Source organism: Sarcophilus harrisii, chromosome 2 (genome assembly GCF_902635505.1).
Source record: "Sarcophilus harrisii chromosome 2, mSarHar1.11, whole genome shotgun sequence".
NCBI lineage: Eukaryota > Metazoa > Chordata > Mammalia > Dasyuromorphia > Dasyuridae > Sarcophilus > Sarcophilus harrisii.
Window position 1 is genome coordinate 44,265,965 of NC_045427.1, and position 26,405 is coordinate 44,292,369.

General features: G+C 39.1%; 1 protein-coding gene across 1 annotated transcript in view; it reads right to left on the bottom strand.

The window, feature by feature from the left end:
• Positions 1-933: 933 nt before the first annotated feature.
• The window catches only part of SNTB2 (syntrophin beta 2), a 110,196-nt gene continuing 84,724 nt past the window's right edge, over positions 934-26,405 (bottom strand). The window contains exons 4-7 of the mRNA XM_031950086.1: positions 23,121-23,263; positions 13,837-14,033; positions 9,536-9,720; positions 934-4,981 (exon numbers count right to left, since the gene is read on the bottom strand). Of these exons, the coding sequence (XP_031805946.1) occupies positions 4,889-4,981; positions 9,536-9,720; positions 13,837-14,033; positions 23,121-23,263 (618 nt within the window). The 3' untranslated portion in view covers positions 934-4,888. The remainder of the gene's footprint in view (positions 4,982-9,535; positions 9,721-13,836; positions 14,034-23,120; positions 23,264-26,405) is intronic.

A 26,405-nucleotide genomic window follows, 5' to 3' on the forward strand; every position in this document is an offset into this window, starting at 1 on the left:
GAGACTTGTTTTCTGTGGCTCCAAAAGAGAACAAGAAATAGTAAAATCTGCAGAGACAGGGTTGGGTTTGAAGTGAGAGGATACGAGCTGTCCAGCCCTGGAACAGGCTGCCTCAGGAGGCCATGGCTTCTGCCTCGTTGAAGAGTTCAGTCGGGATGACCACTTGCCCAGTGTGCTTTAGAAAGGATCCTTGGTCAGGTATGGCTAAGGCTGGATGTCAGAGGAACCCTCCAACTTTAAGATTTTACCAGCTTGAGGTAAGCAATTGAACTCCACTTTGGTGGGAGCGGCTAGTCTAAAACATTCTCTATAAAAAATAGATCTCTTAATATTGTTGGGACAAGTCACTCACATTCATGCATCACTTATAAGACCCTTTCAGAATCAAGTGGCTAAAGTATAATCATTTCAAACACGTTTATCAATTCATAAACATTTACCGAGTGTTGGGTAAGAGCCCGACGATGTGGGTTTTTATGAACTGTGTACTTTTAAAAAACATTAGCATCTGAGACTACCCAATGGAAGTAAAATTTTGATGTATTTAGTTGTAGGTTACCAAGCAAAAGGTGGCCCTAACTAAAATGAGACATCAAATGACGAATTCTTACACTTCTTCTACCTAGAAGTGGCAAGGGGAGAGAGAAAATTACTGAAAAATACTCCAGACTTCATTGATTACATATGAAGTCTTGCCAAAGAGCAATCTGCCTTAGGTCAGTGGGATCATATTTAACCTAAAATATAGTTTAAGCAGAGTTTTAAGGTCTAAAGAAGTCCTCATTTTATCAAAATTAGAATTTCTCCAATATAAGCAGCTTCAGAACCAAAGAGTTTTGGCATTTAACTTTTCATTTAATTACAGGATTCAATAGCAACCTTTGGCTTTCCTACTTGACAGATCAATTATAGTTTCATTCAGCATTGGCAACATAAAGTATACGCTGGACATTTATTTATACTGCTCAGTTTAAAAGTTATCGAAAATCAATAGTTTATAGCTACAAAAATTAAGACATTAATATAATTCAGCTTTTGTCAGAGCTAAGATAAAAAAAGAAAAATCACAGAGAAAGTGCGTAAGTCTACATGTCTTTCCCAGAGCCTAAAGAATGTTTAACCCTTTAAGCAGGTAGGGATTTGAAGATAATTTGCATAGCAGCTTACAAGGTAGTTTGCAGATCAAAGAAAAACATGAACAGGGACTGTCTCATTTTTAGAAATATACTATTATAATTAACATGCATATAAATTATAACCTAAGATTTGAAGGGTTTTTTGGGGGAAAAAAAAAATCCAGCAGACCTTTTCTCAAATGTCACATCTCCTTGTCAATGAAAACCATTTATAAGCTATTTTTTCTAGGAGAAACATGACCTTATTAATTCTCCACCTGGATTCTTAATTTAAAAAAAAAAATTAGCAAAACTTAGATTTTAAGATTTTGCTACCAGGATATACCTTACAGAGATTAAGAGATATATGAATCGCCAGCAACAGTTTTAACTATTTGCTATTTAAAGGTATAATTTTTTAATAGAAATGTAACAAACAGGGAATTCCATAGCTCTACTTCCTGCCTATGCAGCAAGTTTTTGGAATTGTAAAGTTATTGAGAGTGCAGATAATATAAACGGATAATATGAACCAATAAAATATCCCTTGTTTAAAAAGTGCTCAAAAATGGCTTTTGAAAACTTGAAATGGCCTTTAGAATAATAATCTGAATATGTGCACATAACCAGTATTTGAGCTCCCATTTCTGGGGTCTACTGGACAGTTACATATAATTACAATTATAATTATTCTAATAAATAACTGCATAAACATACATGAAAGAAAAACACTTATCTATATAATGCTAAATTTTAAACTAATTTTCAGGTTGAGTTCTATTTTATGATTTTGTAAGGAAAGGTTTCCTTTTACATAAAGATAGTTGTTCCTACCTTTCAATTTTTTCTTTATAAGATGCCAGGGTGAGGGGAATGGAATGGAGGAAAAAGAGAAACAAAAGATTATGGGAGGAAGAGTAGACTCTCTCACCAATTCAATCACATGAATGTGGAGAAGATTGGAAGAAAAATTGGTTGCATAGGAGTATGAACAGGAAGTATCTGCTGCCCAGTTGTTCCTTTTAAGCTCCACCCATGAAGAGTACCAGGTATTTTCACAAGTCTCCTCATCAAAAATGAGAAGGAAATCAAAAGCATTCTTTTCAAACAATCTGCCTTATTTGGTGAGCTTAATCAGAAATTAAATTAGATATCTGTCCAGGCTGTCTCTTCGTAAAGCACTCCATTTGTGGATTAGGGATCTCACCATATCTTGGTTGCCTGTATTTGATGTCTCCAAGAGTGTCTCACAGGTACACCCTGAGAGCTTCCCAGAGTGGCTGGCTTGTGGGTGGGGTTCCAATCTGTTCAGTTTCGTTTCTGTTTCAAGGTGCAGAGTTTTCATCAAGATCCTTCAGCCTCTGATGCTTTTGTGCCTGAGCAGCTCAAACTGGGAAATGAAATCCACAATCTGATCCCAGCTTAGCAAAGGACGGACAAGGAATGGCTTTTCTTATTCTCATTTACATTTTACCCTGTACACAATCATCTTGTGAAGAAGGATGAATAAAGTGGTTTCCAGACGTTCCCATGATTATTTTTCTTGTTGGCTCAGGCTTAAAAACAAAACAAAACACACACACACACACACACACACACACACACACCCCCCCCAAGAATACATAAAAATATCCACAGCAAAGCAGGAATCTAAGCACTTTGTTGGGGAAATTTCAATCTGCAGAGTTAAGCTTCTTTTCACCTTGGAAAACAGGAGTCCAACAAAATGACATTTGGATTGTGCAGAGATGTGATGGCTCCACGCTGCTAGATGTGACGGCATTCTACTTTAAGGTATGACCTGAGCTCCAAGTCACTCTTAGGTCTTGTTGGCTGCCCTATCCCCATGCCACCAAGATTTTTAGTATCTAAATTGGACTTGAGATGGAAAAATATCTTTAAAAAGATTAAACCTATATGTTTTAAGATGAATCTATGGATTCTGAAAATGACAAATTCTTTTATCTCTATTTTTCCTTTAGATCTGTGTCTCTGTGGTACAAGTAGGGAAATAACTTGGGTCTAGCCTTCAAAAATTGCATGGATCTTAGCCAAGAAAACAAGAGCATCTCCCCAGTCCCTGTCATGTCAAAATTGTGCAGGAGCAGAGCTAGCTCACAGATAGGGGTGGGGTGATGGTCTAGGGAGGGAGCCGGCCTGTACATGCCCCGCACATGTGCCCACCTTCCTATCCTTTTCAATAAAGCTCACTACTGGGATCCTTCATGGAATGTCTCCTCTCTTGCACTTCCCAGATGAAAGGAGCAAATCTTTCAATGGTGGACTGGATTGCCCTTTCTGAAAGAATCAGTGATTTCTGCTAAGTCAGTCTGAGTCAAAACCCAAACCGGTTGTGAGCCTCTGCCGCTGCTTTCCTTTCACATTCAGGATGACTGTTCTAAGTCATATGACATTCATGTTCTGTTTTTACCCATTTTTCATAAATGTAGTCCTGTTAGGATTAGGGTAAGAGAAGGATTTCCATAAATCCAACAAACTGGTTTGTTCCATTTCTTTGGAGTAATGTCAAGAATACTTTAAGAATGCTAAAGGGCTGTTCTAGAGTCTCACTGCATCTGTCAGGCTAGGAGGCGACACTAAGTCTTGACATTGCTTGGGATGATTAATTTTTTCCATATTACTTTGCAGGTGATAAATCAGCCCATATATTGCAGAGCCTGAATTGGGATCAGATGAACCCATGGAATTGCTGATAGCATTTGTGCAAATGGGCTGATGGTTCCTCCAAAGTTCAATCCTGAAACAGGATGGCAACTTTTCCAAGTTTGTCTTCACTATAGGAGCTTGCCAGGTGCCAAAAATGCAGCTCACCTTCATAAACCATTCTTTAAAACTGGGATGGCCTTCCTTTAATGGAGATTGTGATACTGAACTACATCTGACCCAACTTGACCAAAGGCACATTTGGTAAGCCATTAAAAAATGGCTCTGTATAAAATAAAGATTTTCTTTTAAAATCAGTCTCATGCCATAAAACCCTCTGGTTCTTTCCAAAAATATTAATTGGGGGAGAGGCAGAACCCAAAACTAAAATGGACAGATATTTCCTTATAATACCCTGATCTCCAATATTCTTTCTGCTAGGTGCTGGTTAAAAACATATGGCAAACTAAATCGACATTTCACAGGTTTGATGCTATAAAATAAACACTTTTGAATGACCAAACTTGGTAAATTGGATGATGGCAATGGTGGGGATGTAGCAATAGCATCACCACAGAGAGAGGGACACCTGGGGAGCCTGCAGCTGCGGCTTCATGTGCCAGAAGGGGATGGCAAACTCCTGCCAAAACCTGGAAGTTCCTGATATGGCTACAGAGTCACCAGCCCGTTTGCGAAGAAAGGATGGGCAGAATTGTCTTGCACAAATGTTGGGTGGTAGGCTAAGCCCAGGGGACTTGGGAACAAGGGGAATGTCTCTCCACTATTCACTCCTATTTGGAAAGTGGAATCACGATCCCACCTCATCATGGGAGAGAGATACAAACACAAACAAATGATGAAGACGGAACATACAGAAAGAGCTCCTCATTCTACAGTCATAGAAGTCACGCCTCTCTCTCCCCAACAAGGTGGGGACTCCAAGGAGAACATAGTGGCTTGTCACCATGGATGTTCTTGGAACAATTCTGGGTTAGCAGTGATCGCAGGTCCTTGTCAAGGCACTGATGCTGGAGGAGAGAGCAAAAGAAGCAGCTTTCTTTTGTGCTTAATTGTTTTCTTCTGAGGTGGGTGTGTTCCTGGCCTTGGGCTCACACCAGCAGGCCCATGCGGGTGACTTTGGCTGACAAGAAGGTGTGCAGCACAAAAACAATCGGCTTGGGGCAGGAGTGGAGATCCAGGGTCTGTGGGGAGAGCACACAAGTCAGTCAGTCCTCTTAGAGGAGAGGGTGGGACACAAACTATCTAGAGTTGGCCCTAGTATGGCCCTCCTCATCTCCACTGGCTACTCAAGGGCCTCAGTCTCAAAATCTCCTCTGATAGTCTGTCCAAAGGCCCTTTTATTCTCCTCCCAGCTGCCTCAAACTATATTTATACGTGTATGCGATGCAAAATATTTTCTCAACACTCAAGGACTGCACCCTTCCTCATTTTTCTGTTTTCAGCACCTACCACAATATCTCGCTTAACAAATATTTGTCGAATGCTTTTTTGCTGATATGGAATTGTACCCAGATAAGGATGAGTCCAGTGATGGAGTAGCCAATATTTGTTTTTATCCCAATAAGAATTCTATTTCCCTTTTGATTTGGGGGGCAAATGGGAGAAAGATGACTTTTGTCATATACAAAGAAGTAACCACTTACCACTACAATACTCTGAATTATCTGAAATTACTATGGTATTACATTTATTTTACTTAAGAACCACTATAACCTAACAAACCAGGGTTGGGGGTAGACATGTACAAAAATATTCAGAGCAGCTCTTTTCATTGTAATTAACACTGGAAACTAAGGATGTGCCCACCGATGAGGAACGTCTAAACAAATCATGGTATATAAATACAACAGAATATTTCTGAGTGAGAATGGAGAAAAGTATAGTTTTTTGAAAATGGGAAATACTTCTCTGAATTGATACAGACTGAAGTGAGCAGAAGGAGAATGATTACTCCAGTTACATCCCCTCTCTCCACCTGTCTTCTCTTCCCTCTCCCCCTTCTTCCTATCCCTACTTTTTTTCCCGTTGCGTTCCAACATGCCCAAGTTTTCAGAAATCACCAGACTATATCGTCCCTTCTGTGTCCCCTTCTAGATCTCTCCTCCCTTCCTTGGCCAAACTCCTCAAAGGAGCTTCCTCCATTGCCAAGTCTGATGGCCTCTCCCCAGGATCCATCCTTCCCATCTGCCCTTGGGTGCCTTTGCTGACATCATGCCCTCCAGCACCAAAGAGGGGGTCCTCTAGATTCTGTCTCTGGTGCCCTCATCCATGGGGTCTGTCCCACACTCACCAGCTGCCCATCCGACATTACCAAATGGATGTCCCAGACTAGGTCCAAAACAGAACTTCTCTTTCCCCTCCTCTTCCTCCTTCAAACTCTTCTATTTGTCCCAAGCCTCGCCATCTGCCCAATCTCCCAATCTGTAATTTTTCTTTCCTCTCACCCCCCCCCCCCCATATCCAGTCAATTGTCAAATGTAGTGGGATCTGCCTCCACAACATTCTTTCATCTCAGCTCTTCTCTCCATTCAATGGTTGCCCCCTTCGTTCAAGCCCTCTCACTGAGAGCATTGCAAGTTTCCCAGTTGGTTTCCCTGCCTCAAGTCTCTTACCACTACAATTCATATTATACAATGGGATTTTCCTAAACCCAAACCAAACATGTCACTTACCTAATCAGTGAACTCCAGTAGCTTCTTAGAAACTCTAGGCTAGAATGTTCATTTCTCTTGTGTAGCTTTCAGAGCCTTTCACAACTTGATCTCAATAAGGAGTTCATTCTTATAGAGGAATTGTGGTACAATGGATGAAGTTGGGCTTTGGGGCCTGCAAGACCTGAGCTGAGGGCCCACCTGTGATATGGACTGGCTTTGTGACCCATGGCAACTAAAGCAGTTTAGCTCTCCTCAATAGTAGAAGTGGCAGGGAAATGTTGGCCCGTATTGATTGAGGGAGCTCCTCATCTGGGAGTTCCTTCTAACAATAAAGTCACAAATTCAGTTCCCAGCTTAGCTTTTCCCTGAAATTCAAGGGCTCACTGCTTTTACTTGGGAGACTCAGGGGAACATTGGCATGAAGAACCAACCGGCTGCCTATGAGAGCAAAGGGGTGTACTGGCTTCCAGAGAGCATCTTTCTCCATCTATCTCCGGAGCCTTCCACCTACCTGTTTCATATCTCCAAGGAAAAATGTCTCTTCTACAAACAGAAGGCAAATGTGTCATGCTGAGTGGGCACAGCCCTCGGACTATTTCCATTCAAAGCAAAGTTCCCTTGGCAACAAAATTACTAAATCTCAGCTACCCCCTCTTAACAGATTGTTAGTATTAGCACTGGCTATAGTTCTATTTAATTTTTTAAAAAGGGATACTAGCATTAGCAATGGAAGAAACTTTTGTCAAAGACATCTTTCTTTTTACTTTTTTAAAGTAAAATTTATTTTAACTTTCATTAACAAGCAAAGATATTCAAATATATGTATAACAATGTGAGAAAAATTGATAATTTTTTGGTAATGGTAATTTAAATCCTATTGGGGGTTTTTGTGTGGGTTTAAGCTTACCTGCCAGAGATGGAAAGGTTCACTGAAGCTAAAATGGCCAATTGTGATTATATAAAATCAATAAATTTTTGCACAACAAAAAACAAATGTAGCTAAAATTAGAAAGAAAATAGCAAATTGGGGGAGGGAAGAATCTTTCCAGCAAGTTTCTCTGAGAAAGGTCTCATTTTCAAAATAAAGCCATTCCCCAATAGTCAAGAGATATGAACAGATAGTTCTCAAGGAAGCCATCTAAATATAAACAGCGTTGTTGAAAAAGCAAAAAAAAAAAAAAAAAAAAAAAAAAAAAAAAAAAAAAAAAAACCCTCCAAATAATACAGAAATAAGAATTAAAGCAACTTTGAGGTTACTGTCTTATACCAATTAGATTGGCAAAAATAACAAAAATGAAAATGACAAAGGGTGGCTCAGAGAAAATGTATCTGCTCCACCCATTCTACAAAGCATTTTGGATTGATGCCCCCCAAAGTTATTAAATTATGAATGTTCTCTTTGGCCCAGGAATTCCACAATCATTGCATCTACACTCCAAAGATAAAAGAAAGAGGAAAACAATCTAGCTATATTAAAATATTTCTAAAAGCTCTCTTTGTGATAGCCTCAAATCAGAAGCTAAGGGAATGTACTTCTATTAAAAAATGGCTAAAGAAATTATGTATATTATTGTAACCAAATCTTATTATACCATAAGAAATGATGAAATTGTCAGCTTCTGAGAAAAGTAGGAGGCCCAATGAACTACTGGAGAGTGAAATGATCAAAACTAGGAGAGCAATTTATACAATAAAAAGCGCTTTGGAGAATCAATTCACCAATAAAGTGTGAGCCCAGAGGAAGATGAAACACTCGCCTCCTGCTGGTGAAGTTCAGGGTATCCCGTTCTGTTCCTAGGGTATCATGGTTAGTTCAGCCATTTCCTGAAGGATGAAAGCCCACTTTGTTGTCAATGTTTGGGTATTGCACAAAGTGCTCCTGTGAAAGGCATCCTATCTTTACCCTATCTTTGTCTGCCTTGGAGTGTCTGCCCAGTAATAAAATGCTGGATCAGAGGGGGTAGACAGGTAAATGGCTCATCTTACACCTTGTCTTGTTTTCTGGAGCAACAGACCAACCTACAGCTCCAACAATTTCAACATAAGGATGTCCGTCTGCACACAAACCATTCCATGCTGACTTTTCTATGTATTTTACCACTTTGCCATTTTCAAGTACTTGAGTTGTTTCTTTTTATTTTAGTAACTCGAAGCAGTTTTCCACGTGGTCATTGAAAACTTCTTATTCTTTGATCACTTACCCATCAGAGTAATAAATGTAACATATTATAAATGCCAATTAATGAACTAGCTAAGGCATGGCTATTGGTCCTAACTATCTGTGTCACTTCCCCCTGTAAAGTCTGGACAGATATTGGATGTGAAGATTCCCCCCTCCATTTGACAGGCTCTTTTCTTATTTTAGATGAACTAATTTTGTTTTTGCAAAAGCTATTGAATTTTATGCATTAAAACTACCTATTCTAACTTTTATGATCCCTAGGATAAGGAATTTCCGCTTTTTTCAGAGCTGTGAAAGGATTTTTTTTTTTTTTTTGAAACAATGTGACCAATGTAATCTATCAAGATGGTAAAACCACCTACAGTATGGTTTAATTTGTTGGTTTAAACCCAGTTTCTCACAGGATTGTCCATTTGCCATCAATTCTTATTAAATAAGGAATTCTCTCAATCTCCCTGCCCTTTCTACCCCCAGAGTTGAGTCTTCAGGAGCACCTTGGTTTTGTTACCTGTTTTTTTCCTCTGAGCTTTTTTTTTTTTTCTGTTGCTTTGTTTTCAGTCCTGTCTGATTCTTCATGATCCAAATGAAATTTTTTTTTGGGTGGGGAGGGGGCAAAGATACTGGCATGGTTTGCCAAGGATCACACAGCTATAAAATATCTGAGGACGGATTTGAATTCAGGGAGACTGTCTTCTCTGACTGTAGACCTGGCACTTTATCCATTGCACTACTGAGCTGCTCATTTTAAAATTAAATCAGGACAAAATAGTTTTTCTGATTAGTATTTCATAATCTAATTTGACAATGCTATGCTTACTTCATCCTACCTTATCTCCAATTATTTTCTTTAAGATGCTAGATTTAAAAAAAAAAAAAAAGATTCTCCTAATTCTGCTTACCAGTTCTCCCTCAGGACCACCAAAATCCAAGTACAGAGTTCTGATACCATCATCAGCAGACATTTTTAACTTTTCAAACGGGTATCGATATAATATACTGCCAGGGCCTCCTCCTTCTCTGGAAATTGTAAACCCATTCTCATAATGCACTGTCAGTCTTACTTCTTGGCCATTCATTATGCAACCTGTGTGTGAAAAAAGGAACAGAAGCATTATTAGGAGGGTTTATACTTCACACTATCAAATCCTGGAGAATTCTTCTTATTTGGAATGAAAAAAGGCAACATATTTTCAAACCTGCATCAGTCACTGCCTGTTTGGGATCTCCCAACTGAGGTGCAGATGTAGAAGAGGATTTAAGGTTCCAAGGAAGAGGGGGGATGCTGATGGTGCACCTGTGGGTCTCTCTGCAGAGCTGAGACAGAGCAGGGGTCATGAGAGTTGAGGAAGCTGAAGAAATGGAGGTTGGGGTACTAAAGCAAGTGTTGAGATATGTGTGTGTGTGAGATACATATATATATGTATACATGTTCACATATATAATGTATATATATATACACACACATTATACATATACAAGAGGACAGGAGTTTGGGGGAAAACAAGTCTATACGGCAGGGCCTGGACTCCCTGAGGAAGGGAAGGGAAAGTCCTGGAGATCTAAAAGCATCGGTTTGCATGTGGGGAGAGGCAGAAGAATGGAGGCCATCATTCTAGGAAGGGGAAGGGGAGAGAGAGGCGGATAGCCGTGGCAGTGGCAGGAACAAGCAGGACCTGCAGAGGGAGTGGAAGGAGGCTGGTCTGGATGGAGCTGGGGTTTGAGTCAGAGCAAAATAAGAGAATCCCCCAAGGTGGCTAGCAAAAGGGAATGGTTGACAAAATCCACGCTGTCATGGATTTTGCAGTCATTTTAACTAATTGATACAAACCAAAAGACAAATGAGACCCCTTCAAGAGAAGTTGACAAAATCTTTCACAAAGTAACAAATTTTAAGGACAGCTTTTTATCAAACACGTGTGGATGTGTGCTTGGATCTCTTATGTGATTTTCTTGCATGATACCCAACTCCTCCAAATTTATCTCTTAGCTTTGAGTCACGTTGCCAGAACTCAACAAGGGCAAGAGTGGAATTCACATCATCTCAGATTGAGTCCAGTGTCCATTCACCATGGCTGATGGAAAGCTTCCTTAGAATCATTTGTTCAACCATAATTGCAAGATTGTGGATTATTTGTACCACCTAAGCTATGTAAAAAGGCTCTATAAATATATGGCTATAGCCCAATCTATGTAAATTTTCTTCAAGGGTAAATTTTAAGCAAGTTAAAGAGAGAAACACAACTTATTTTATTTCTTTTTTTGAAAAACTTGCTGTGGTGAACTTGCTTCTTTCTCAACAATGCAATGATCCAAGACAATTCCAATACACTTGGAATAGAAAATGTCATCCATATCCAGAGAGGGAATTTTGGAGACCGAATATATTATATTTTCATCTTTTTTTTGTTTTTTCTTTCTTGTGGTTTTTTCCCCTTGTGAGCTGATTTTTCTTCCACAGCATGGCAATGTTTATTAACCTTTATCAGATTGCTTGCTGTCCTTGAGAGAAGAAAGGGAAGGGAGGGAAGAAAAATTTGGAACACAGTCTTATAAAAATGGATGTTGAAAACTGTCTTTATATGTATTTGGGAAAACAGAATAGTATTGAGGAAAAAAATGAAATGAAACTTTTCACTTGCAGAACATAAAACAGACACAAAATGTGCTTAATGATTTTTAAGTACAGGTCACAACTATGGCTTTAAAAATGTCATTACATGCTTTACATTCATGTATCAATTTGTTCAACGGTTTCTCATTTATTGAGTATGACTTTTTTCCTAGTTCTTTACTAAAATGTTGCTATAAATATATGAAGGTATTTCAGGACTTTTTTTTTTTTTAAAAATCACTGGCATCCTTTGGGTATTTATCTAGGAATGGCACTTTAGCCACTTTTTTTTGCATAATTGTAAATTGCTTTCTAAAATGATTTTAATAATCCACAGCTCTAAACAACAGTACATTAATATTCCGCACTCTTTGGCATTGATGATTTTATCTCTTAAAAAGTGATATAAATATGTGGAGTTTGACAGCCATGGATTTCTTAACCTTCTCTAAAGAAGAAAGAGTGGGGAAAGTATTTCACCAATTTTTTTAGAGCCAAGCCTTTTCATCTTAATTTTGCGGTTAGTTTTTTTTTTTTTGGCAGTTATTTCCTTTTCCATTGTTGATATATCATATTTCTACTTAGTGTATGCGATTATCAGTTTATATAAGTCAGTTCATCATATTGTATTTTTTCTGCTAGGTAATATTCCATTAAGTTCATGTACCACATTACCCATTACCCAAATGATGGGCACATTTTTAATAGCAAAAAAGTGTTTTAAATGTTTTGATGTAAATGACACCTTTTTGTCATTGACCTCTTTGGAGTATATAGCTGACAGAGGAATCTCTGGGTAAAGAGTCACTTTCTTTGTCTAATTTGAAATTATTTTCCAGAACAGTTGGACCACAACTCAACCAACATGTACTTGCCCTTCCACAACCTCCCCAATACGGACTGTTCCTATCTTTTGACATCTTTGCCAATTTGCTGAATGTGAAACAAAAACATCTGAGTCATATTGATTGCTTTGATTGTATTTTTGTTGTTGTTGTTAGTGATTTGGAGCATTCTTTCACATGGCCTTCCAAAACAAGTTTGTGTTGATATTTTTTATTTTTACATTAAAAAATGCCATTACAGAAATCAATCCTGTCATCTGTAGAGAGACGGCGTTATAAAGGAGATAGGGCTGGGCCAGGAGTCAGGGAGGTGAAGGTTCAGATGTCACCCCCGACACTGGCTTGTGACCTAGTGCTCACCCCAGGCGGTTCCTTTGACAGGTGAACGCTACCGTGGTGCGGAAGTTTCCCACAGCAGTGAAGCATTAGAGTAACGCTGTAATCTCTGCAGAGTTCTGAGGCTTTCAGAGGACTTTCATATGTACTCTCTCGTTCGTGAAAAGAGTGGTAAGGGAGGCAGGACAGGTAGCTGTCCAAGTGACAGATAAAGGAATTTAGGCTCAAAAAACTTAAGCTTGCAACAATCACAAAGCCGGTGAATGATAAAGCTGGTGAGAGAGGTCTTTGGAGTCCAAGCTGGGGAGGGACCCTTCGCACTTCACTGCTTGGCTGGTTTGCCAGATCTCTTCTCCCCCTCCCCACCCCGCACATTACAGGTTTGTGCGACGGTCTGTGTATGACTGTGGGCATGCGTGTGCACCTGTGTGATGGCATGTGTGTGACTGTGTGGTGTGCACATGGGCATGTAATTGTGTGTGCGCACATGTGTGCGTGTGTATGTGTACTGTGTAATTCTGAGAGTCTCAGCTTGCTGACATTGTGTCTAACACAATCTGGCATAAGAGGAGTATAAAATAAGTCCCTTTCATTGTCCTACCTAAAGTTACAACCTTAGGACCACTGCCAATTACCTTGGAGCTGAACCCATCTGTGTCTCGTTTCTCCCACAATGAATGTTGTTAGCCCACTTTACTAATTTTTAAATTTTTATCCACAGCACTTCACTCAAAGCTTTGACCACAGAAAGCACTTAATAAACACAGACATTCACTTAAATATAAATATAGAAGTTTTTCTAAGTAAAATTTAATTGTTTGAAATTAACCACCAGAGGGAGCTTAAACAGACTGTACCAGATCCTTATGATTTTTCCCTCAAAGTACCCCAGAAATTCATTGGAATATTTTTTAGTCAGTCCTAGATTGAAGAGTTCCTTTTTGAAAAATTTGACATTCTGAATTCTTTATGTCCCTACAGCCATCTGGCTTGTCAGATGTTACCATTTTAAACATTCCTACATAAGATTTATATTAAATATCTTCCACGTAAGGATGAATGAATTTCAATGTTCAATAAAGTAACACAGTATGCTGTATCTAATGGGAAATTAATAACAGCATGTAAAGAAAATATTAATAGAAGGTTTTATAATAAATATTTAACCATGGACACCAAGCCATCTCTGGAGCTTGGGGAAATGTCACTGGAGGCAGAGAAGCCAGGTTTATTTCCAATACCACCTTTCCAAGCTGCCAAAATGCTGACAGTTTAATGAAGTGATAACAGAAGAACATATTTCTGCACACACTTAAAATCTGTCTACATGACAATGACCTTAACTCAAATGAAAGGAGAGCCCGCTACCATCATTTAATTACTACTGGAAGTGAAATATCGGCCATACCTAGTGAGACTTCCTTGATCAATTCAGCTGCAGTGTGACAACCTTGCACAAGTACCCGGGTCCACGTCGACAGGTCCCGATGTGTCTCGACCCTGAACATGTGCATCTCGATGCCCTGACGCGATCCCGTCCTGGTAGCAAAAGTGAGGTCAGACCCAAGCGAGGGTGACCTACATCCCGAGCCTGAGTGTACCAACCTGGGGGCAGAGAACACACACCTGGTGAACACACTCAAGGCTGCGACTGAACCCTAACACGAGGCTAGAGGGAACCTGTTTGGGCTGGGCAGAAGTGGGGTGACTTCCCATCCAGCTTGTGGCAGAGTGTGAAGGATGGATAAGATTCACATGGATGGAGAGGAGGGCAGAGGAAGAGGGGAAGTCTCATATTGTAGGCTTCAGATTAAACAAGGCAGAAAAAAAACTAGAAAAGTCCAGTCTAGCTGATGGAACAGGGGATGAGGGAAGGCAGGTAGCGGGAGGATACTGTCAGCTGCAGGCCAGTCAGACTTCTTTCTCTCAACCCTACTATTCTCTGCCTTCCCTCCTCCGAGTCTGAGGCCTCTTATGGGACAGTGAAGGAAAAAAGGAACAGAAGTTGAGTCGGAGGATCTGTATTTAGCTCCCCTTCATGAGACCAGCTGTGTGATCATGGAACTCAGTTTCCCCATCAGGGAATAAGAGGACTGGACTACATGGCTCTGAAAGCCCCTTCCAGCTTTATGCAGGATGGAAAATAAAATGTACCCTATCTCTCCTCCAAAGTTCTCTATAAATGAAAAGGGAGGGGAGAGACGGAAGGACTTTTGAGCCAAGGGTCCCAAGTGGTAAAGAACCTTATTGTCCCAGAATCTACCTTGGGGAAATAAATATCAGTTGTTGAGATGCTAATCTCTTTGTTTAGTCCTATTTGGAACCAAATTATTAGTTTCAATGAGAGAACCTGGGAGGTAGGTCATCAAGCCTTATGAAGGATGAGTACTTGGTGCTTCAACGAAATAACCGCATTATCTGCCATAAGTGACTGGTAGAATGCCAGAACTTATATGGGATGCTGACAAGGAGCAGGGAAAGTTCTTTCCTATCTTACAATTTGGGGAAAGGAAACGATGGTGACACAAATATAGCACATAATGATGTTTCACAATCAAATCGTCTACTTAGGACTTAATTTGTCTCTCTTAAAATTTTTTATGATTAGTGCATTAAACTAATAATAAAACATTTATTTTGCACTGAGTATTCAGTAACACCATAGATATAACCGGGAGATACCTTGGGGCAGAAATGATCTCTGTTGGGAGTTGAGGTAAATAAAACAAGAATTAAAAATTAACTAAAGCAGTGAAAAGAAATCAACAACGAGAAGCCCGGCCAGTACAGAATCTCAAAACTTCTCATATTGCTTGTTCTGTTCAAATCAGAAATAAAGCCCAAGGCAAGAAGAGAATTTCAAGAACAAAGACCCTAAAAATGTGACATTTAGAATTTATGACAGGAAAATATTTGTAGGAGGGAAAAAATGTGCAAGAACTTGTCAAGTACTGAGTGTTAATACAATATAATAAAGAAACACCCCCACTGATAACCAAGAATGAACTACACATGTAAAAAACCACAAAGAATGCTATTCTCATCTAAACCATCAAACTTTTCAAGGGTTTCCTTTCAGGAAAACCCTTGAATTTAGTCATTTTTCACTATGCTTCCCCTATCAAAACATTATTTTTCTCTTTTTGGCAAAAGTGACATTTAACTTTTATAATAAAGAAGAGGTTACAGACAAAACAAAGAGTTAAATAGGCACTAGAAGTGGTAAATATGAAACAGATTTGGGAGAGCAATAGGATTACCAAGGAAAGGAGTTTGGAAGAAGCCAAAGAATATGACAAGAAGCCTGAGTATCACCATGGCCAGCAGGCTAAATTCAGCAGGGAGTTTAGCAGAATAACCAGAGTTAGCCAGAGTACGGAAAAAGGCATCATTAAAGGGAAGTCGCTATGGAGAGGGAGCGAGTACCTCAATGTGGGCTTAGTTTTGAAAAGGACTTAGCAAAAATTTTCATCTTGAGTGCATCTTTTATAAGGGAAATCTAACCTTGGGGGGTTTTCAGGGGAGGAGGAGAAGTATCGGGGAAGAATTTGGTAGCTCAGCCAGAAGGACCAAGGAGGAACAGGAATCCCCTGGCTGACCAGGGCCCAGTCTTGTCTAAAGATATGCTAATTAAGCTCTCAAAGGAAAACAACATGATATTTAAAATGTTACACTACTAATCCAAGGCATTTATTAAACATAATTACATGTAAAAGACAGATGAGGGTAGGCTCTCAGAATTGTTCAGCTGTCTCTTCATTTGGCAAAGATACTGGAATGATGCCATTTCCTTCTCAAACACCTGGGATAAGTGACTTGTCCAGGGTCACATTTGAACTTGGAAAGATGAATTTTCCTGACTCTAGGACAGGTACTCTATCCACTATGGCGCCACCAACTTGCCCTAGGATTCCAGGAATATGAAAACAAGTGGAAGAATAGTCCCTGCCTCTAAGCAGCTTCTTACATTTCCCAGGGGGAACACAATAAGTAAATAGTTAAATATAATCATGGTAATTTTTTAAAATTCAATTTTATTTTCAGTTTCAAATTCTCTCCTTCCCTATCCTCTGCCTCACCTGTTAAAAAGACAAGAAAAACAAAATCCATTGCAAATATGAATAGTCAAATGGGGAAATATATTTAATATGATTGTACATGTACAACCTATATCAGATTGTTTGCTATCTTGGGGAGGGGAGAAGAGAGAGAGAGAGAGAGGAAGGAAAAAAAAGTAAACAAAATCTTATAAATGCTGAAAATTGTCATTGAAAAAAAATTAAATACTATTATTAAGTGGCGGGGAAGGGAATAAACCCCACAAATATGTATAGTTGGCAAAACAAAGTCCAGTGTTAGCCAGGTCCAAAAAAAGATAAAGAAAATAAAATATGTATCAATATGCATTCTGAGTCAGTTATTTCTGTATCAGGAGAACAGCAGCATGTTTCACAATGAGTCCTCTGGACTGATTGTGGTTGGTCATTGTGTTGATCAGAGTTCACATGTCTTTCCAAGTTGATTATCTTTATAATATTCTTATTGTATAACAACATTATTGTATAAATTGTTCTTCTAGTCCTGCTCACTTCCCAGATCCCAACATTGTGATGTCATCTGGGTCCTCTTCAAGCACAAGGAGAACAAGGGTACGCTGCCATCACAAAAAGGGCTGCTATAAATGTTTCTTTGTATAAGCTGATCTCCTTGGGGCACAGACCCAGCAGAGGTATGGCTGGGTGAAAGAGCACACGGAAGAAAAATGCTTTGAGATGGAGGAGAGTGCAAACGACTAGGAAGATTGGGAAGCATTTTGCCCAACTAGGGCACCCACACCGAGCCTGGAAGGAGGCCAGGAATTCTAAGGGCTCGAGGGAAACTCAGAGGGCATTTCAGGAATCAGGCACAGCTTGGGACATCCCAAGTTTAGAGAACAAAAACAGTCAGTTTTGATGGAACATGGAGTGTCTGGAGGGGAATGACTTCTATTTTGTCTTACAAGTCATAGGAAACATTGTGCTCCCAGCAGGAGTGTGAGCTGGAGACTTGCGCTTTTCTTTTCTTTTTTTTAAAAACATGGTAAAAATATATGTTAAATCCAATATATGCATACATATTATATAATTATTGTTCTGCACAAGAAGAATCAAATCAAACCAGTTTAAAAAAAAAAGGAAGCAAAATAAAATGCAAGCAAGCAACAACAGAGAGAGGATGCTATGTTGTGTTCCACCCTCTGTTCCCACGGTTCTCTCTCTGGGTGTAGATGGCTCTCTTCATCACTGAACAACTGGAACTGGTTTGAATCATCTCACTGTTTAAGAGAGTCATGAGACTTGTGCTTTTCAAAGCTATTCTGGTAGCTCCGAGGAAGCCAGTCAGTGTAACAGTGCAGATGAGAGGTGATGGGGCTGTCTTGGGCGGCTGCTGTGCGAGTAGAGCCCTGTTGCACAGGGGACACGATCAGGTCTGGCACTGGGGTTCTGGGAATCCTGGGGGTGCTCTGGAAGTGGGCAGAGCTAGGGAACTTCTGAGTTTAGAGAAGACTGGGAATCAGAAAGGGGGGGGGGGGGAAGGTACAGGGAAGTGAATTCCAGCTGGGAGATACTGAATTTAAGATGCCATCATTTTTCTAGACTGGACTCTGAAAAACCTGGGTAGGGAAGAGTCATCTGAAAAGAAGGCAAGGAATGCAGGTCACAGCTTCCCAAAAGAACAACAGATGGAACGGGACAGATCTCGGCCGGCATCCTCACTTGTGGTTCTTCTCCTCAGCGCTAAACGAGGCAGCACATTGGAAGGACAAGGATGAACTCCTTGGGGGTTGGAAGGCCCGTGCTGGCCCAGGATCTGACCCAGAGTCCCCCAAAATACGAGTTGCACAGCTGACAGAGGGAACCTATCCTTCCGCCAGCCCAGCAAGAGTTAAATCAAGAGCTGTTGGAGGAGGTGTGTGACATTCAGGTGGAGCCCAGTGGCTGGGAGAGTGACTGGAGGTACCCCACTCCATTCCCAAATCTGACATTAAAAGTATCAGGTCCAGGAAGAGTTTATCCTACAGATTCAGTTGTGGAATGTTTGGGATAAGGAACTTAATGCCTCCAGCGTGAGACTCTTACTGAGCAATCACTGGCTGTGGTCCCCAGCCCAGCCGTGAGGGATAGAAGCAGAGCTGGGGGAAGGTGTGAGGAGAGCCCACGGCCAGTACTCCTCTCAGTTTTCATGTTGTAAAGCAGCTACATGTTGTTTTAATCTCTCAATCCCACATCCTGAGTCTATAGAGCAAGTAATCTACAGCCTTATAAAACATGGTGTCTCTCTCTCTTCCCGGTTCCACTGTCCATCTTTCTTAGATCTCAGGAACTGCTTGTAAAAGAAAATTTATTTTTTTTTTCCACTTCTAAGTTTCGTTTAATTTCTTAGGCAAAAATATCAGCTTTAAAAGAAAGGCCAAACGATCGCTCCGATTCCAAAAACCTTTTTACATGTGTAATGTAAGTAGCAAGGTCTGGGAAACAAGATCACAAACGAGGATCAACTCTTTTAAAACTAATCAATGCCTGATGGGGCAAAGGATGATGATGTAGTTTACGATGGGAAAGGCCATTTTTTTTCTTCCATCTTTATATTCTTAATGCTGCCTCCTTTCTAGCCATCTTATTACTCATTAGAAACTGTCCCAAAGGATTAGGAGGAGAATGGGTGAAACACAAATTTCAAAACCTTCTCTCTCTTGTCCTCCAGATTTTAGAAGCGTTTCCTACCTCTCTCCTACACAACAGTGGATTTCCATTTCCTAGCCCTGCCCCCCTCAAGGGTTATCACTTTCCATGATCTCTCTTTCCCTGGTCCATCTACTGTTCCTCTATTAACCGAAGAATATAGCTTTTTTCTCTACCTGGATAGTAGGGATAGAGAAAACAACAACAATAACTAAAATGCATGTAACATATTGAGGTTTTACATAATGTTTTACATAGATCCTTTCATTTGAGCTTTACAACAATGCACTGGGCTATCTATGACTAGTATTCATACCTCCACTTTACAGGTAAGGAAACACAGGCTCGTACCTGAGGAAGCTTTGAGCCCATCCCAACTTTCTACTTCATGACTTAAACCTTTGATTCAGTTATCTCTATGCCCATATGCTTTTAAATGGCTGATTATGGAAAAATTAGCTTCTACTGGTCTGACAACTTTACTAATCCCCTACCTACTTTCTAAACTAGAGAGAAGTAAAGTTGTAATTTTAACTGCAACCAATCTTGCAAAAGTCAGAAGAGGCATTGGATTCCCATCTACCTGTTCTATAGCAGTGTTTAAAATGAGCTGAATTTGCTTAAACTTAATAATTTAAGAAAATCTACAGGTTCACACCAAATTTTCTGATTGATTATACTTGGCTGTTTGAAGCCTAACACCAAGTCTTTCTTCTAGACTCAGAAATAAGTTATAATTCTAATCCCCAAATTGTCATAAACTATATTCCCGTAGTTCCCCAGGCTCCTCAAGGAAACAAATTAAAGCACTTCCAGATGTAGTTAAGAATCTTTCTCCTATCTCAAGCATACTTTCCAGAATGATCAGGTTGTCTACATTTCCTCCTGCTGATCATTTTTATTAGTAAAGTGACTTTCAGAATGCTTGCTGCTTTAGACTATTCTTTAGTTTACCTTGGACAGCATTTAGTTCCAATCACTCTCCTCACAGCTCAAGCAAGCTTCCACATTTCCCCCTTCCACTTCCAAATAAAATCTAGCTTAGTAGTGAAGACACACTGATAACCCACTTCAGCTCAGAAGTGTTATTGTTCTAGTATGTCTGGCTTACTAATTTTATTTATTTATTTCCCTAAAGAATTGTAATTACTATCCTAGGTTTCTGGGACTTGGTGAGAAGGTAATGTATCTTTCAAAGAAGAGACACAGGAATTCATTAATGATTAAATACTTTCCCCTACAGAAATAGCTTCAACGTGGCATGAGGCAAGTCCCTATCTTAGGAAAGAATAGTAAATGAAGGAGGGACCTCATTTATCTGAGATGTGTACTTCTGTACATCCACGTCTTCCATATACATGGAATACGTCTTCCATGTATACGTCCAACGTATGCATCTTGCTTGACAACAGCATTGCCAGTCTCAAAAGCGACATCCCGAAATTTTGTCATTGAAGGATTTGGCTATTCTAAAATGTTTCTACACAAAGTGACAAATGCTCAATATCGTCCGTTAGTTTGCCCCTTTCATATAAAAATGCCACTATGAGCAAAAACCCAATCCCTATGAACTTTTCCCCTTTCTCCTCCATCTACACCTTAGTGTAAGTCTGGCAGGATAATCACACCGAGCACTTTTATCCATGAAATTATATTTTTTGGAGAGGGTGAGTTTCAATAAGGTTGGATTAACAAGTTTACCTGAGATATAGCAATAAGTGGACATACATGTTCTAGTTTAGACATATATTTGAGTAGTATAATTTAAGAAAATTTATCCATATTCTTCAACTGATAAAAGTTTTCAGAGGAAGAAATAAAGTAATTGATAGTCATAGACAAAAATGCTCAAAATCATAAATTATTAGAGAAATGTAAGTTAAAACAACTCTTAGGTACCAACTTACACCCATCAGATTGGCAAAGTTGACTTAAAAAAAAAAAGGAAAATTTACAAATCCTGGGGGATCTCTGGGAAAAATTTGCTAGCACTAGTTTGCTGTTTGAGAAAAAAATTTCTGAGCCATGCCCCCAAACTGTTACACTGTGTATAACCTTTGTTCTAGCAATGCCGTTATTAAGTCTATTCCTTTAAGTATAATTAAAGAAAGAAGGGAAAAAACTACATATTTATAGCAGTTCTTTTTGTAGTGGGCAAAGAACTAGGAAGTAGAGTTGGGTGTCCATCAGTTGGGGTCAGAATGGTTGGACAAGCAATGATGTATGAATGTGATGGAGTACTCTTGTTTTGTAAGAAATTATGAAGGGAGTGTTTCTGAAAAACCTGAGACGACGTGTATGAAGTGATGTAAAGTGAATGAACAGAACCAGAACTTTTATACAATGACAACAATATCATAAAGTTTAAAGACTTGGGAACTCTGATAAGCAAAATGACTGATCAAAATTCCAGAGGACTTATGATACAACATGCTATCCAGAGCTAGTCAGAGTGGTAATGGATGCAGTGCAGAATGAAGAATATTCTTCTTTTCTTTTTGGACATGGGTCAATAGAGTAATTCATTTTGCTTGACTATACATGTTTGTTACAAATGTTTTTCTTGCTTTCTCAACAAAGGAAGGAGATGAGAGGGAAAGAATGGGGACCTAAAAATAAAATAGAATTTTTTTTTTATTTTAATGAAAATTTGTATTAAAAAAGGTCTGTAGTAGTTCTATTATGATGTATTGTACCCCTATTTTGTTCCACTCAATATTAATCAGTTTGATATAATTCCACATGGGAAGTGATTATAAATTCTGATCATAAAAAAGTGATTATAAATAAATAAAAATTATAAGTTGTGAACTACAGATTGCAAGTTCACTTGCTTGATCATAGAAAGCTAACTAGAGGATCTCTATCTGTTTTGGTGACCAAGTCCAATGTGGCAGAGGTAACTCACTGAAAGGAAATTCCTTCAAGTATTTTTGTTGCCCCTCCATCCTTCACCATCCCTCTAGTGCCAAACATGGGAAGATAGATACAAGCATTTGGCCAGTGAGTGACCCTGTTTGCCAGCCTGTGAGCCTGCTGTTCTACCATCTCATTTGATCATGTAGCTGTCTGACATCTTTTTATCAGCCCCATCTATGGGTCCACTTATCAGCTCAGTAGGACCTCCTGAAAGATCGAGATAAGGCTGTCAAAGTCTTCTTGTCAACCCATTTGTCAATGAAGGGGATTCTATATTTTTTTTGACCCTCCTGGAGGGTTAAAGCCCAAGTCTATCAGCCACTGTCTTTTACTATGGCCCTTCTGTACTACCTGCATATGAAGCACCATGAAACTAAAGTCCTGCAGGAAAGGGTATCTGAGGGACACGGGTTTGTGAAGAGCCTTTGACAAATGTTCAGAGCTCTGTCCCAATTTCTTTTACTGCAGGCTCTTCAATTCTCCCATATTCATCTCCTAATTCTCTATGAGGTTATTCAGAACATCTTGTCGATTTTATTCACAATGAAGTCAAGCGTTTATTTTGTGGAACAAAAATTATGTGCATTTATATTAGAAAGAGAAGTTCAAGGGTATACAAGCTAAGTCATGTGGTTTATTCCCATTATTACTCATTGGTTAAAATGCTTTCATCATTTCATCTGAAGTCTCTCAAAATTTCAGTGGTTTTCCAGTCACAATCAGATAATGACCATGTCATTCACTTCTCTTAGTGACCTAAGACAGCTCTTAAAAGAGCAATTGTTTTAAAAATTTTCAAGATTACCAAGAAACTTATTTCATGCCTAAAAATGACAAGAATGGGAAGAGCATTAGCCTGAAATACTCTTTATACTATGATTGAGAAGGAAAAAAAAAAAAAACAACAAGTTTTGCTTAAAATAATGAGACTTATTATTCTCATGGCAATGACTTGCCATGGCAAGTGACTTAAAACTCATCACGCTATTCAACAAAGTCTTCAGGAGGATTGGATTCAAGTCTCCTGTTCATTTGGAAGAATGTGTCTTACCGGGTAGCGATGAGAGGGTAGCTGTGACAGGGAGATGCCCAGGCATCCCTTGTCCATGGCATGTAGTCATAGAGCAGTAAGTCCTTCTCGGTCACAGCCATGAGGACCGGTCTCCACTGCTGCCTTCCTCCATCTAGTTTTGCCTGAAACACCAAGGTAAATGGATAAATGGTGAATAGATGGATTAAATGGTAAAATAGAGAAAGGGGAATAGCCTATATGGTTAGACAACTGGTAAATAGTCCCTCTGTTTATAGTCTACGTGGCAGGAAAAAAAACTCTATTTTAGAAAGAAACCTGAAAAGTAAAGAAAAAGTAGCTTCTCCACAAAGCTGTCAATCTGTACAATTTATTCTCTACCACGATTTGATGGTCGTTTCCCTTCCCTGGCCCCTATAATCAGTGATTTCCACAGAGTATCCTGTGAAATGGAATACTTTTCATTTCTCCTAAAAATTCCAGTCCTTCCCTTAAGTGTGGTAATCTCTTTAGAATGGTTACTAGTGTTGGAATGTTTGAGGAGAAGGGAGAGGACCTTCTGTACAACAGACAGACACACAAAACCCCACCACTAAAGAAACCTATAATCTAAACTTCTGTCAAAAGAGGATTCCAAAGTACATTGGGAAGATCATATTCTTTTATCAACCAAAAAACTACTGTGTGATTCACTTGCATATGGTGCAATTATTTCTGGAGAGCTTTAAAAATGTTTATCTCAGATTTATCCTTGTTATCCAAGGTCAAAGAATAGATGGTAAGAAACCATCCAAAGGCAGGTCCAAGCATGCAGGCAAATACTAGACTTGGATGCAGAAGTCCTGGATAAAGATCCCAGCTTTGCCACAAACTATTAGGGTGACCAAGGGTAAATCACTTATATTCGTGCCCCTCAATTTCTTCATCAGTAAAATGAAAGGACTGAACTAAATAGGTCCATTTCAACTCTAAATCTTTGATCCTATGTTCATTTCTCTGTTGAAGTCCTCACCAACTTAGTAGGAGGCTGTAATAAGAATTAAAACCAAAGCATATTAAGAAAAGTCAGATTGGTAAATTTCTAGCTAGATGTCACAAACGGACCTTAAACTTAATTAAGTCCAAAAAATTAAGTCCACTGTCTTTGCCCCCTAAACCTACCCCTTCTGCTTCAAATTTTTTGATTTCTACTAAGAATACGATCTTGCTTGTCTTCCAAATCTATTACCTCAGAGTAATGCTTTATTATTCTCTTTCCCTTTCCTTCTCTAGTATTCAACCTACAAAATACTTCTCAAAAGTCTTTTCTCTCTAGCTGTACAGCCTTTATCTTTGCTTACCTCTGTCTATAGCAATAATTTTCCAACTAATCTCACTATTTCCAGTTTCTTTCCCTTTTCAACTATTCCTCCATAAAAATGACAAAGTGATATTTCTAAAACATCGATCAGATCATCCTACAACTAAAAACCTTCCTTGACTCCCTATTGCCGCTGGGATACAATACAAAAAGGCTTAATTCAGTGTTTAAAACCCTCCACTACATAGCTCCTACTAGTGTTATTTGTTTTTAATTAAATTTTATTTTTAGAACAGTATTTTTCTGATATTCTTCCTCCTCCCCCATTGAGAAAACAAGAAAAGGACATACTCTGGATGGCTTCAGAAAAACCTGGGAAGACATGTACGCTATCTGATGAGGAACTGATGCAGAATAAAATAAGAAGTACAGGAGAAAAATTAAATAACAACCATGTTGTAGAGACAGAAAACTTTAGGAATTCTGATCAACATAATGACCAACCATAATTCCATAGGTCTCTACATCAGTTCATACATCTCTTCCCAGTTTTTTCTGAAACCATCCTCTTCATAATTTCTTACAGCACAAGATTATTCTATTATATCCATGTAACTAAACTTGTTCTTTCATTTCCCAATTGACAGGCACCCCCTCCATTTCCAATTCTTTGCCTTCTGGTCTTATTTCATATTACTTTCTGTCCATTCCAATCAAATTGGTCTTTTATTTGCTCCCTATAGAAAATCACTCATTTCCCCTGTCTAACCACAAACAAGTAATTCATGTTTGTTTTTAAAGATTAAAGAATTATACATTAGCACCTCATTTAGTTGCCATTTTAAAGCTCATCCCAGCTCTAAAAATGAGAAGCAAAAGACTAATACTTTTTCTAATCAAGTGATCCCTCCATTTCATGTATCAAGGATACAGGTAACACGAGGCCCCCCAAAAGGAGATGCCTAGTGTCAGAAGATTGATATCTGGGGACACAAGAGCTCAAAATCTCCCAAAACCTCCATGACTCCATGGGCCACATGGCCATGGGGTTTTCTTGCCAAAGACACTGCAGTGTCATTTCCCTTTCCAGTGGATTAAGGCAAATAAGAGTTGTGACAAATTTATACTGCTTGTAAGGGTGGAGGTCTTCCTGACTACAAGAAGTCTCTAGGAATCACCATACAGTCACCTTATGATGACATTCCTAGAACATACCTATCCTTGTAATTAGGACTAGGGTGGATTCCACACACATGCCATCTGGATACCATGAAAACAAACTAGATCAACTCCTGGTGAACCCATATGTATACACAAACAAGTATATTTAATTTTATTTATGCATTATTTTTGCAAGGCAATTGGGGTCAAGTGACTTGCCCAGGGTTCATACAGCTACAGTGTGTTAAGTGTCTGAGGCCAGGTTTGAATTTAGGTCTTCCTGACTTCAGAGTCGATTTCTCTAACCATGATACGATACCATCTAGCTGCCCCTAATACATATATGTATATCTTCTCTGAGTTATTGGGTTTTTTTTTAAACCAACATTAAATTTCACCCAATATCTATTCCCCTGCTCAAAGCCATTTTATACAACAATAATATTTTTAAAGAAAAAAAAAAAAGCAAAAAAGAAACTCTTCTAGTAACATTAATCAATAAACCAAAAAAAAAGTCTTCAATGTACCATACCCATGGCCCTCCCAACACTGGAGCCAGTGGAGCCACTAATTTTTTATGATTCACTTTTGATTGTTTTGCGGCTGTTCTTTCCATTGATATTGTTGTGGCTGCATATGCTTCCTTGGCTCTGCTTACTTAATCTTGCATCATGTTTTATAAATCTCTCTCTGTTTCCCTGTATTCCTTATGCTCATCATTTCTTAACAGTAGAGTAATGTTCTATCACATTAAGGAACCACGATCTGTTGAGCCATTCCTCTGATGAGGATCGATTTGGATTTTTTTTTTTTTTTTTTTGCTATCACAAGAAATGCCGCTATAA